Source organism: Branchiostoma belcheri, unplaced genomic scaffold, assembly GCF_001625305.1.
Source record: "Branchiostoma belcheri isolate BF01 breed outbred unplaced genomic scaffold, Haploidv18h27 scaffold34, whole genome shotgun sequence".
In the NCBI taxonomy this organism is placed as follows: Eukaryota; Metazoa; Chordata; class Leptocardii; order Amphioxiformes; family Branchiostomatidae; genus Branchiostoma; species Branchiostoma belcheri.
The window spans coordinates 2189898-2203532 of record NW_017803954.1 but is presented as its reverse complement, the minus strand read 5'-3'; the positions used below and the strand labels follow the sequence as shown (position 1 = coordinate 2203532).

At 41.4% G+C, this 13635-nt stretch overlaps 2 protein-coding genes across 3 annotated transcripts in view; one reads left to right on the top strand and one right to left on the bottom strand.

Annotated features, from left to right (window-relative positions):
* LOC109475629 (serine/threonine-protein kinase BRSK2-like) overlaps positions 1 to 7913 on the top strand; it is a 41930-nt gene extending 34017 nt beyond the window's left edge. The window contains exons 16-19 of the mRNA XM_019776366.1: positions 2237 to 2282; positions 2583 to 2706; positions 3547 to 3727; positions 4065 to 7913. Of these exons, the coding sequence (XP_019631925.1) occupies positions 2237 to 2282; positions 2583 to 2706; positions 3547 to 3727; positions 4065 to 4459 (746 nt within the window). The 3' untranslated portion in view covers positions 4460 to 7913. The remainder of the gene's footprint in view (positions 1 to 2236; positions 2283 to 2582; positions 2707 to 3546; positions 3728 to 4064) is intronic.
* A 776-nt stretch (positions 7914 to 8689) lies between these two features.
* LOC109475669 (alcohol dehydrogenase-like) overlaps positions 8690 to 13635 on the bottom strand; it is a 6899-nt gene continuing 1953 nt past the window's right edge. For both annotated transcript variants that reach the window (XM_019776433.1, XM_019776434.1), the window contains exons 3-9: positions 11901 to 12084; positions 11439 to 11599; positions 10861 to 10970; positions 10284 to 10347; positions 9840 to 9958; positions 9412 to 9561; positions 8690 to 9121 (exon numbers count right to left, since the gene is read on the bottom strand). In XM_019776433.1, the coding sequence (XP_019631992.1) occupies positions 9008 to 9121; positions 9412 to 9561; positions 9840 to 9958; positions 10284 to 10347; positions 10861 to 10970; positions 11439 to 11599; positions 11901 to 12084 (902 nt within the window). In that variant the 3' untranslated portion in view covers positions 8690 to 9007. The remainder of the gene's footprint in view (positions 9122 to 9411; positions 9562 to 9839; positions 9959 to 10283; positions 10348 to 10860; positions 10971 to 11438; positions 11600 to 11900; positions 12085 to 13635) is intronic.

Below are 13635 nucleotides of genomic sequence, written 5' to 3'. Positions count from 1 at the left end.
AATGATTACTAATAAGACTAATGTTTGAGGACTGTTGTATTTGTCCAGGATTCACAGCTAACTTCTCAAATTTCTGCATTGTATATAAAAGCTCTGAGATCATGTGAACACTTGGTATCATTCATTGACTTGCAAACAAGCAATGAGTCATTTGACCTTGCAGACCTTAACAAGGAGTGAACAAGGAAGAGTACTTATAGAAGTTGACAGGAGGATAGCAAGGGTAGAATTTGCACCCAAAATGTATTTAAGTGTATAATTTAAGCTAACAGCTGTTCAGGTGATTTCTTGCTTCTTTTTTCATGAGTCTACGTGTTGCCTTTAATTTGATATTCCTTCGAGCTTGAGTAGTGAAGAGCTGTAGGAATATACTTAAACTTAGATATAGTTGAATCTTACAATAAAATCTTTATGGATTCTACCACTTACACATGTATGGAGTCATGGACCACACATCCACAATGGCAGATGAAGAATCAGGGAATCTTATACATCATACATTATCCAACAATATTTTGTAATTCTCCCATTTGTGCAAGAAAACAAATTCTTCCAATTACAATTGATTGAGAAAATGTAAATTGGGGAAGGCTGTGTCACACAAAACTTATGTCACTTACGTAAGGTAAGATGCGTTGAAGATTACGCCATTTGCAGGCTTCTTATTCTTGTTCTTTATTTTCCAGGTCCCGCAGTTTGTCGACAACTCCCATGTCGTCCCCCTACCACAGTCCCAAGGTCACTCCGCAGCACACCCCACACCACACACCAAAAGGAAGTCCTCTCCACACCCCCGTCCACACCCCGCGGAACCTCACCCCCACATCTAGCCCCACCCCCACGCCACCGGGCAGCCCCGGGATGGGCGGCCAGGCTGAGTGGAAGAGGAGGTTAACCACGATCAAGAACAGCTTCCTGGGATCCCCTCGCTTCCACAGGAGGAAGCTTCAAGGTAGAATCAAGTTGAGGTGTGGATATTGTGTGGGGGTTCTTATATGTGTCCTTAACTTTCAAACAGGGACATCCATTTATACATAAACAATTGGACATTTGTGTTCCCGGTACCCCTATATTCTCCTGCATTAAGACCATTGAGAACATCTTAAAGAGCAAGTGCAGAACAACACACATCTCATTTTACTGGTTAATTCAACAATTCATTATTTTATATGTTGGTGCAATTTTCAACACTTGCACTGAGACTATTATATGTAGTAGCATGCCTTCCATGCCACTTTAAGCATGTGCTGTGCAGAGTGTAGAGTAGAATAGAGTGCTTAGAAGGAGGTGCTAATGTATGATTTCATACGCTGTCCACTCACTCGCCATCTCATTCCATCTCTGCTTCTCTCATTCTCTTCATCCTATTGTGAGCTGTTGGTACTGCTTACTTTGTCTTCTCTCTTTCAAGCAGACGCATTCTATAACCTCATGAACTGGCAATGTAAGGCCTTTCACTTCCCATCTTCTCTTGAAGTGTCCTCAATTTAGGTTCTCAGTTTCTCCCAGTGTTTTGTTCTTCTGACACTTCTCTCTTCCTTTTCTCACACACTGTTTCTCAATACCACCTACATTCAACATTCATTTATACTGGTCTACATTGATGCTTCTTTTCTTCCTAGTGTTACCTGGCCTAGATTGAAACGTTATAGATAAATGATGTGTGAAACAATCATCAAATATCCTTTTAAAAAACAAGAAAAAGGAAAATGTATTGTCTGCAAAGATAAACTTGATAAAGAAAAAAGGGAGTCCATTTTGAGCTTTGGTATATTGTTGTATAGGGGGAGGGGAGATGATACAAAGTGGAAACTGCATTTGTCCACTCTTTCTGTGGATGGATGGAAGAGTTATTGTTGCTCTGTACCAAAAATTGGGTTTTCTGTTGTCGCACAGTCCAAAACTTGATGAATGGATTTGACAATCCAATTATATAGCAATAATGCTGGCTTACGTGGTCCCACACATGTACTTAGAATTATGTATGGTTAAACTATCCATGTCCTTGGTGCTGAAATGGCATTCGGATATTAAATAATTGTTATTGCTCAGTGACATCAACACATTGTTTTACTACATTGTACATTTACATCCTATCAGAATATTTTTACTTTCTGCATACCACATTTGCATGCAGAAATACTTTTAAGGCCTTCAAGATAAACTAAGATAGCAGAGGCCCCGTCATAATGTGTTTATAGTGAATATAGTGAATTTGACTTTTTCTTGATTTCAGTTCCAAGTGCAGAAGAGATGTCTCTGACGCCAGATAGCTCGCCTGAGTAAGTTTAGTCATACTGTTCCTGAGTATACTACAAGTTATGTCTCCAACTATAATGGTGATTTCATTGTTCCAATTTACATTCTATGATCATACTTAAATTTAGCTAGACAAGATACATACATTGCAAAATTTATGATCAACTTGAAATATATATAATCGTGTATTACCATTATCATGTTGTACCATAAAAAGGTCATTACTAAGTAACAAGATAATTGTTTTCCCTTAGAAGCTAAAAGTTATGAATTATGAACCAGATGATTTTATATACAACTGACCTTAGATTGTCTGTTTGCAGGATGACGAAGAAGTCGTGGTTCAGCAGTCTGATTGGCTCGGACAAGGAGGAGACGATTTTCGTGGTCATCAAAGATCGGCCAATCAGCACCATCAAGGCTGATATAGTCCATGCCTTCCTGTCGGTAGGACCTTCTCTCAGATCAGCTTAATCAAGCCTGCAGATGCTCATTGTGTATAATGAACCTAATGAAGTCAAGGGGCCAGAATGAATGATGTATAGGAGAGGGTTGATCAAAGTAAGGTCACGTATAACTTTAACACTTGAACACTAGTAATTGTATTTATAACAATTTTAGTTTTGCAGTATTTGTCAAATGCAAGACCATATGTAGTTTTAAAGTTGAGTCTGTGTCTTTTTATGCAGAAGAAGGACATAGAAAAAGAACATATAGAATCTGATATATTTCTTAATAAAACTTTATATACTACTATTTTGGACATCATGAGAACAGGAAGACCAGTGTGCTCTTAAAAACCAAAAGATTTTAATGGGAATGGGTAGCATTAATATTAACCCTTACACTCGCAAGCGTAGTGTTGAAACATGTAGCACTACAATTGTTTCAAACATTCCAATGTTGTGCCTGTCGGGGGCACTTAAGATTCAATATCGTCCTTCTAAAATCTATATGTCATTATCTTTGCCTCACTGAGCATCTCTGCTGCATGTGTGAGCCTGGTGAATACAGTTAACTCGTTCAGGAGTTCAACTGTAGTGGCCTTCTTACTTACTTCTCCTCCCCAAAGGGAAAAAAGTATTGTTTTTTGCTTGTCACTCTTGTCACTGCTTATCATCCGAGGCTTAAAGTCTGCTATCTTGGTCCTTTTTAAGAGGGCTAAATTTTTGTTTCAGGGTTACATATACATGTATTTGAGGCTCATATAAACTTGAGCCTTTGCTGTGCAGTTTTTTTCAAGCTGCCATCGTCACAATCACCTGTTTCCTTCCCTCCAACCCCCAGATGCCCGGGTTGACCCACAACGTGGTGTCACCAACGAGCTTCAAGGCAGAATACAAGAACGCAGGTGGGACCTCCTCCATGTTCAGCAAGCCTGTCCGCTTCCAGGTGGACATCACACCGTCCGAGGGCGTGTCCGAGAAGCAGTCGGCGATCTACTCCGTTAGTTTCACACTCATCTCAGGTGAGGAGAGGTTCTCTATTGTTGCATCAGCCAGTGAGTATCCATGTCGATAGTCCAATTAATGTTTGTGATAAATGACATAAACCTTTAAACCTCCAATGTTTATAGTAACTATTTTGCATTGCTGTACAAAAAAAAACTTTCTTCTTTCCTTTGCTATAAGGCAGCTTTTGTCTTACCACTACAATTTGTCTGCACCATTCATTTATGTAGCTGTCATCAAGTAAACTGTTGACATAATGTTCTAGATTTTAAGTTGTCTGAGTTTGGTTAAAAGCCATCTTCAAATACAATAATGTGCCAGAAATACAGATGAAGTATATGTGCTCTGTTTCAGGCCCAAGTCGTCGGTTCAAGCGAGTGGTGGAGCTCATTCAGCAGCAGCTGCTCAGCTCCCCTACGCCCCCCACCCACACTTCCCACTCACGGACGTACGATGAGGTACCCAATGACAGGTCACCGACTGGCAGATACGAGCAGTTTGGTCCCTCAGGATACGCAGCCCCCGCGGGGGCCTACCCACGTGCACCTGGCACACGGAGGAAATCCTTCGATTCGGCAGCAAACTATGAAAATGAAGTTTTTGACTCAGACCTGCAATTTAGTCCACGACATGGTAGCCCACGTCGAGACACGGCAAAACTCATTGCCAACGGCCAGCCTGTTGGAAGGAGGCGCTCTTCCAGAGGGACAGACCTGGCTGCTGATTTCCGAAGAGAAACAAACTTATGACTCTAACTGCATTTGTCCCTATGTTTCCTCCAAAGTAAGCCATAATGCACGGCCTAGTTAAGACATTGCTGCCAGAAGTCATCACATTTTGCACACACATGGTCTGCCTTGGCCAGTAGTGGTCATAGCATTTACGTACTAACTTACTGTACCAGCCTAAACACATGTTGGTCCTGGCACTGTCATAGGACTTGAAGCTGGTACCAGGGGCAGGATGGAACTATTCACTACCTGGGCTAGATCAATGTACATGTAGACAAGAATAACCAGTCTGAACTGCACCATGCTGGTATTGTGCACGGATGGAAAAGCAGTTCAGGACAGCACTAGTCTGGAGAGCACCTGTGTGGACAGCACCTATCCAGATCAGTGCCTGTCTGAACTGGTGCTAGTCCAGTCCAGTGCCTGTCTGAACTGATGCTAGTACGGTCCAAAGCCAGTCTAAGCTGCACGGTGCTAGTCCGGTCCAGCATAAGTCTTGACAAGTGCTAGTGTGAAAAAGATACAGGCTGTTATGAGCAAATAGAGTGGGGTAACTTCCATTACCAAACAAATAGTTACGGCTGGTCAGACAGGTGGTTGCCAGATTCTCTTACATAGCATAGACGAAGCAATTATTTTGCTAGTAAGGTTAGGGTGGTACCACTTTTGCAATATCACAAATGGAACATAATGTAAGTAATGAAGAATATCTTGCTGAGCCCCAGTATCTTCCCTCCCCTCTAGCTGTCCTGACAATGCTGTATGTAAATGCACTAGCCATCTGATATGTGAAGCTGGCTAGTCTTCTCCCCTTGTGCAGACCATATGATAGCTAGTCTAATCTTGCCCTCCCTGCCTGGCCTTTACGCTCATGATGTGCTGACCATGAGAACTGTGGACTCTAGGACTGGCATGTGTACAAGCCATATAAATGGTAGCATAGTAGGAAATCTCTTCTTGTATTTATTCCTGTGAAACAAAGGGAAAAGGTATGTATACCCAAAATTTCTTGTCATTTCCTACCTCACTGATGGGACAAACGAGCCAGGCACACAGACTTCCAAGACAGAAGACAAGTCATATCATGGGACCAGGGTTCAAACTTCACTATACATGAATACTACCCAAGATGCACTGTGTATATTTAGCTCAACCTCGCCCCCCCCCCCTCCCCCATTTCACCAGTGACCTATACTTACAATTAGATTTACTTCTGCATGTGAAGTGTCGTGTATGGGACATTTACTGCAATTTTATAAATTTTGGTGCAATCTTTTAAGCAAGTAAGTTTTAGGATAATAGAGACATAGGAAGACTCTTTGAGTGGGAGGTTTTCAGCTTGAGCTTTGATAGCTGTGCCAGGTAGAGTTAAGTCATTTTTTAAAGTTTATTTACATGTTGTATATACTGTTTACATCTGATGTCTGTTAGTGAAAGATGTCAAAGTCATTTGACATAGATAAGGTCATTGGACATCTATTTGTGAGAAATAATTAGTCTACAGCTATAATATATTATTATTATTTATTGAAGAAAAGTAACATTATTTATTGTGATTTTTTGAGTGCTTGAAGTGAATATATTTATCTAAGTTATTAAGTTCAACAATTTTGCAGTGAAGCAACTTTTTTGTGCAATAAGTTTTGAATTGTGAGAACTAACTTGCAATGGGCTTTTTTCCCATTTAAGGGCAGAAGTCATGAAACCTTCAGTGTTGACGAATTTTGTTCTCAGTCTTGAAATATTTTCATTCTTGCCTTCATTTGGATGTCATTCTAGCTTCTTTTTTATTTCTAATTCTTTTTTTTTATTAATGAATATCATTTTTCCCTATTGTTGTGTCTATAACGGCATTATGAAATGAGTTACTAGGTTGACCAAAGTGTTTTCCTGACTTTTTCTGCATATATCTCTTAGAGTTTAAGTGGTCCCAACCAAAGTATTATCATACTATTTCTGAGACAGTTGAACTGGATGGGTGAACTGGGTGAACTTTTTCCCAAAAGTCACTGACCAGCTCTATTTTTGACAATGATACACTTGCAACACTTACATGTAAGTGAACTAGAGGTGGCAAGTACTTAGTTTAAGTGTGGTAGAGTTTGATGTTGATTGCATGACAGTGCAAATGAGAAAATGCTCGCTTCTAGCTGGAGAAGCTATAAAAATGCCCTAAAGACCCTTTTCAGCATGACGTTACTTCTGTTCTAGCCAGTCCTCTTGTTGTTTGGTCCTCTCTGATACTGTTGGTTTTCTGGAGAAGGCTGAAGTGTCAGATTGACCTAGTAGAACCCAAATGACGTCATGAAAACAACACCATGAAATGGGTCTGTAGTGGTCAAATGTAGTAGCAAGAAGCAGGCTGTTAGAGTGGGATTAGCCGGCCTCTTTGCAAAGTTGTACAAACAAAACTCAAGGTTAAATGAGGTCCCATTTCTCTCCTCTTAAGTCCTGAAATGTCCTCCTCTGCAGGTGAAACTATGACGTATAAAACTGTTATATGAATGTAAGATAAGTGACAACTCTATCACAGCAAGAGGAAGAGTTGTTTGAACTGTAGTGTTCATGTTACTCCATTATGCTCATGGGGTACCATGCATGTTTTACAGTTCAGTCGATTATTGGTTATATTCTAGTTCATGTCAGCTTAATTGTCTGAACTGCTGACTTCAAAATTAGGAGCAGTTCTTTCTTCCAACCTCTACTGTAATGGTACCTTCCAAATTTCTGTCAACTGTCTGTTAGAGTCACACATTTCTGGGCTCGTCCACTGTCTGAAAAGGTAAAGTAATTTAAATACATAATGTAGAGAGAAGGTTGCTAGGGGGCATGCATTATGTAGAGATTAGTAATGGACACAGAAGTACTATAGTTAGGAGGAGAACTGATGTGTGGAGATGCCACCTTTGATGAGACCTGTATTCTTAGCTTAACGGTTAATCTTATTTGGGTAGAGCACTATCTTCAATACCCACAAAGCATTTTAAAGTCATGTAGGTCTTAAAACTTATTTCAATGTACTATAAACTGGATGTATGAACACAGACTCATGTAAAGATGAACTAGATAATGCTCTACCCTTGTTAATTGTACCATAAGAAAAAAGAACAAAAGTTCAGTGACTATGCATCATGTTTTAAAATGTAGTGCGCACCACGTCTTAATATAAATAGGTACTGGAGGTAAGAAGTAAACTAGGTTGGGGATGGAGCAATAGTGAAGATGTCTGGCTGTACATCTGTACAGACATGTTCACCATGAAACATCCAATTACAAAAATAAACCTGGACAATGTTTTCTTGAACAGTTGATCACTCCTTTCTGTTGTGTGGTGTCATTCTTGCTTACTGTACACTATAATAGAAGTTTGACAGATAGTAAATGTATGTGGAGAAGTCCTGGAATGTGTATTCAAGGCTCCTGAGAACAAAAAGGAAAGGCTCTTCCATCCACATACTTATGGCTTGATAGTCCCTAACCTGGAGCTATATCTTGTGCTGAGCAGCAGCCATAAGGAACCTTTCCCTGGTTTGAAGCACCATCCCCATAGCTCTGTCCTTGGTGCTGAATACCAACATTGTAATCCATTTACAACTTAAACAGCCCTGTGCCTGGTTATGGACTGCCATCTGTTGTTTGTCCCAGCACTACCTCCATAGCTCTGTCCTTGGTGCTGAACACTCATTAATGCATAAATATGAACACTGGTAACTCATTAATGCATAAATAGCCCTGTCCCTGGTGATGGACTGCCATTCACTGGCTTTGTCAAAACCACTTGCAAGCCTCAACTTGGAGGATGATGTGGAGCAAATGTGCTATCCAGCTTCACACGCTAAACAGAGCCAATTTAATTTGTTGGTTCTCTGATTTGCTTCATTTTTTTTCTGATTTGCAAAAAAAAATTCTTGTTCTGAATCAACTCAAAAATGCTCATATTTTGCCCCCAACAGTTGAGGAAAGTCCTTTTCTTCCTAGTTGTTACAGTTTTTCCATCTCTCAATGCAATGGTTTGATTAAAAGTTCAAAATTCATTGTTTAAATTTTAACCCAGCCTTTTGTGTTGACTTCACGGCTCATATCAAAGAATTTGGGGCTATAATAGGATGCTTAGACCTGTTCTTTCCCTGGTCGCTTCATATTTTTCTGAAAAAATCCGAGAACCAACAAATTAAATTGGTGTGGCCTTACCAGCCAATGTGCATGTCCCTTGAATGACAAATCATGGCTGTAGTATGAATAATTGGTTAAAGAACAATTTATTTCAGTCAGAAGAATTTTATTAGTCTTTGTGAAGGAAACAAAAGCACCCAGACAAGACAACTACTTATTTCCATCAAAGTATTCATCACAGATTCTTCAAAAGAAAAGAAGGCAGATGATGTTTTGTTTGACTTTTCCATTATTTCAAAGCTGCTTCCCTGAGTTGAAAAGCAATTACATTCTGGTCCATTACCCGCACGGTGTGATCAATATAAATGTAAGTCCCTCCTTGCACATGGATAACTTTTATGTAAACGTTAGGTCACTGACGTGAGATTGGGGCTATTTGAACTGACCCGGTGCTTAGGTTTTGTTCATGTGGAAGACTGCACGGCCTTCCACCTTCCCAGCTTGCAGTGCCTGCAGGACATCCCATGTCTGTTCCAGGGGGTGATGTTCCAATGGAGGGGCAGGGATCTGGAAATCACAGACAAGTGCGTGGCACGCTATTAGAAATTCTACAAGGCTGTTGTATTTGTATTAGTAAAACTGACAGGGCAACACCCCTAGTCTCCGCATTAGTTAGTCATTGTAATACCCACGTCAACATGAATATTGGTTAACACCAGATCTCCACCCAACTCTTTGTTCCTAGACTGAGCACTCCGAGCATCATGGACAAGACCTCCTAGTAACCATACGGATTAAAGTGACAACATCTTTCCTTCTCCATCTACTCATTATATCAAGACCCACTTTCCACTGACCTGCTTGTCTGCCACCAGAGCCAGAAGTTCCTTGAACTGGTGCAGCCCGCCCACGTGCACACCCACCACCTGCTTCTGCTGTAGGGCGAATGTTGGGAGAGGGATGGTCCCGCCGCCTCCGAACAGACCGACCACAGCATGGATGCCACACTACGCGGGTACACGGAGGAAGAAATACCAACATGTCATGACCTTGTCTATCAATGGCTGTAAGACCTATCTGTCAGTAACGCGCTAACGTCGCGGTCACATTCGCCTGTTGTGTGATTTTGATACCGTAGAATTTGAAAGCAGGCTGTGAGACACCAACGATCTAAGGCATCCTTTTTCGTATCAAGACAACTTGATTTTGCATGGCTATCCCAAGAATATATTCAGGCTTGCGCTTTTGCAGTCAGTGAAGTAATCTAAAACAGTCTATATCCTACCTTTTCCAGACAGCCCTGTATGTTGGCAAAGGTTTTGGAGGAATTGACAAAGTCGATGGCAGCGTCTACCCCATCTGTACAGATAGCACGGGTGGCAGCAACAGTCGTGGCGACGTCAGCTGATACACAACAAGTCATCATGTCAGCACATAGCACTTCTCACATGTTTGGTCTTACAGCCATGTTACAGACCACTTGTGTGGTAAAGACAAAACCCCTTTACCGTAAAGCTCAAGGTTTCTAGTCTTTATTGATCATATTTCTTATCACAGTTTTTCTATTGTTTTCAGCGCATAGTTACTGTTCGCTGTCTGACATGTGGTTTTCCGTATACCGTGATACCACAACAAACAGTATGGTTCTATAAAGTACGGGAGTATATGTGACATCTTTGTTAAAACAAGAGTGCAGAGTAAGGTTATCCAAAAAGAAACAACAACACACCTTCCCTGTCCCAAAGTATGGTGTCATCACAGCCATTGTCTTTAGCAATCTTCAGTTTTGCTGCCTGAAAGATCATAGGAAACTTGATATAAGCTCATTGCAGTGTCCCTTGAGTCAACGCACTTCTAAACTTCGTATCGTACATCTATCGATAAAGCCTGCTATTTGCAGTTCCCAGTACATGTTTTTCCTTAATGACTAGTTGGATTTAAGTCTTAACATTTAAAATTAGTTCAAAATTAGTTAATTAATCGCCAAATTAAAGTGGCCGTTTGACGTTTGTAAAACCACAAGGTTGCACAAGGAGGGCTTTCATGAGATTCCGTATGTGTGAATTTGTGAAGTAAACATTTCATGCGTAGTGAACAGGACCAACAAATATCTAGATTTGCTGTCCGTATTTGCTGATCAGATGACACATGTATGGTATGTCATCACATTTCAAGTCTATTCCCAAGCCCCGCCCACCTCTGTCTAAACGTAGAAATAAATGAGCAGCCACTCCCTCATTGGTCGAACAACTCATGGCGATTCTGTCATTGCTTGAACTGCTAATGTCAGGATCAGTCCAACTCACGTCCACGTCCGCACAGACGATCCTGGTGCCCGGAGGAAGGACGTGCTTGGCCAGTTTAACCGCCCAGAGACCGAGCCCGCCAGGCCCCACGATCAGCAGTGTGCAACGCTCTGCGGAGGGAACGGGCTTGGAACAAATCTGCCTCACAACTCAAACATAATAGTTAAACCATATACATTCCTTGGATCGCAATATGCACATTTCATAAGCAGGTACTGGCCAGACGGCACTTATAATATTACGACTCATCTGTAGACCGACAGCCGACAAGTCGCTACTGGTAGAATATTGTATGGCGCGATGAAATATGACGAATACGACAGAATATGACGATCTTGACCTTGACTACCATTGTTTGTGTAGCACTTCGTTTTCAGGAACAGTACATTGAAAGAAAATGTTCTACTGGTTGTTATTATAAAGTTATAATAGCCTGTGAGATTATTTTCAGAACTTTGTGTTCAGATCGGTCCGTGCATGTGAACAGTTTTGCACCTGCCTATGGATGAAAAGATAGATATATACATGCGTGTATGCATCTATGTATGTTTGAATAAGAAAAGTGAACAGGTACCAACCCCTGAATTTGGACAGCCTCTCCACTGTCGGCTGGACGGTTGTAACGCCGTTGTAGGCAGTCAGTCCTCCACAGGCCAGCACGGCGGCGGCGTCCATGGGCAGGCCCGCTGGTACCTTCACCAGGTACCGGGGGTGCGGAACGATCACGTACTCAGAATAGCTACAGGAGTACAACATCTCAGATTGTCCAACCTGTCACTGGTTCATTTATTCACTTATATGGGAGTGCCTGGTGATTATGTTAGGCACCCTATCTAGCTAGGATAATGATCACGTACAAGCATGACCTTTTCATGTAGATGTATTAAGGTATAATCTATAGATGCAAATTTCAAAATTGCTCTGATCGGAAAACAAGGCAATTTGATAAGGCTCCGCTAAACATTGACTTTAAAACGATTCCAAGAAAGTAGTCGCTAATTTAGTTCAGAGAATGTAACAGTGTTACACTACTGACTGACCCTCCGTCCACCACCGGCCCGATGTATTTGAGCGGACCCTTGCAGTAGTTGGCGTTCCCGGTGGCGCAGGCCTGGCAGTTCTCACAGCCCACCCACGGGTACACCACCACGCTATCCCCCACCTGCACGTCGCCTTGCTCCGCGTCACCGGCAAACGAGTACACCGTTCCCGAGGTCTCGTGGCCTGGAACAGTGACGGATACAACGTTAGAGATTGCAATCTGAAAGAATCACTGAAGTTACCGGTAGAGATCTCAATCGGAGTCTGTAGATTTTTCTGTGTATGTGCAAAAAGTAGTCCGAACTTTGATTCACTTGTATGTTACGATCAATGGGCTGGCTTAAAACTCATTTATACATGGAAGATCCTAACTTATTTACAGCATCTTGATCGCGATCTTTGTTAACAAGACACTCCGACTACGATCTCTACCCGGTAGATCACAATATCTACACTGGCATATACATGACCAGCAAGCGAAAACATTTAGGAAAATAAGTTACCAATTGTACATGTATAAAGTGTATATGTATGCCTACGCATGTCATCGGTAAACAATGACTAAGACCATGCAAACTTTGTTCTCTCTAAGTCCTGTAAGAGGGCCTGCTTGTATTGACCTTAAAATGAACGTCGTTCATTGTCAGTATTTTTCAACATACGTCTGCACATGGTATGCTCTTTTCATATCAAATCTCCGCCCTCTCCCCTCAGTTTTCACAATTACATAAACACAAGCGGTTGACATGTTACCCATGATAATAGGCAGGGTAAATCCTGGCCTCTCGCTGTAGCGGAAATGTTTCCCCTCTCCCAGGTAGAATCCGTTCTGCCACACGTGGACGTCTGTGTGACACATCCCGGCATACATCACCTGAGGGGAACACAGGACGGAAAAGGATGGGCTTTTACCATTGTGTTTTTTGACACAGTTTAAAGTAAGAAAGCGCGGGTCCATTTATGGGGTGATAAAAATTATATGTTTAAAGACTGATCATAGGTGACCACACCAATGTATACCACTAACCTTCTACTATTCAGAAATCTACTATTCAGATATGAATTTGCCCACACTTATACAGAAGGTGTCGATATGTACAATATAATTGCGGTCCTGGCCCATGGACTGTGCAGTACGATAGCACCATGGCATGGTGGGGGAAATAATCATAGTATAAACATGGACAATCGCAGTGATTATTTTGCCATTACGTTCTGAAAATGTTTTGTTATATTTAACTGCGCTTTTTGGTATTAATATTTTGATTCCGCGGTCACGTTTTTTTTCTTTGTTAAGCGGCTTCATTGCCTTTGAGTTTGGGAACAGCGATAGCTTTCCTTACAGCCTTGGACTTTGGTTCTAGACGTAACGTTATACACCGCTGCGACAAGGTAAAGACGCCATCCGCGAGGTGGCATACCAACGTTGCAATGGGTGACCGGTACACTGGTATCAATTTTGGCACAATCTAGTCCAATTTCAACACCATCATAGAAGAACTTTATTGCACGTACATGGTACAATGTGGCAACAACTATTGAACTATTGAAAACATACTTAGATATCCTAATTACTAAAACAATACGGGCTTTGATATGGTGTTACAATCGAGTGGGGCTAATCATGAATTTATGGAGTCCGAATCCGAAGTAGGTTTGATGTATAATATTTATAAATGTTTCTTCCAATATCGCCATGGCTCAGTGGTTATGAAAAAGTTAATCGTCACCTAC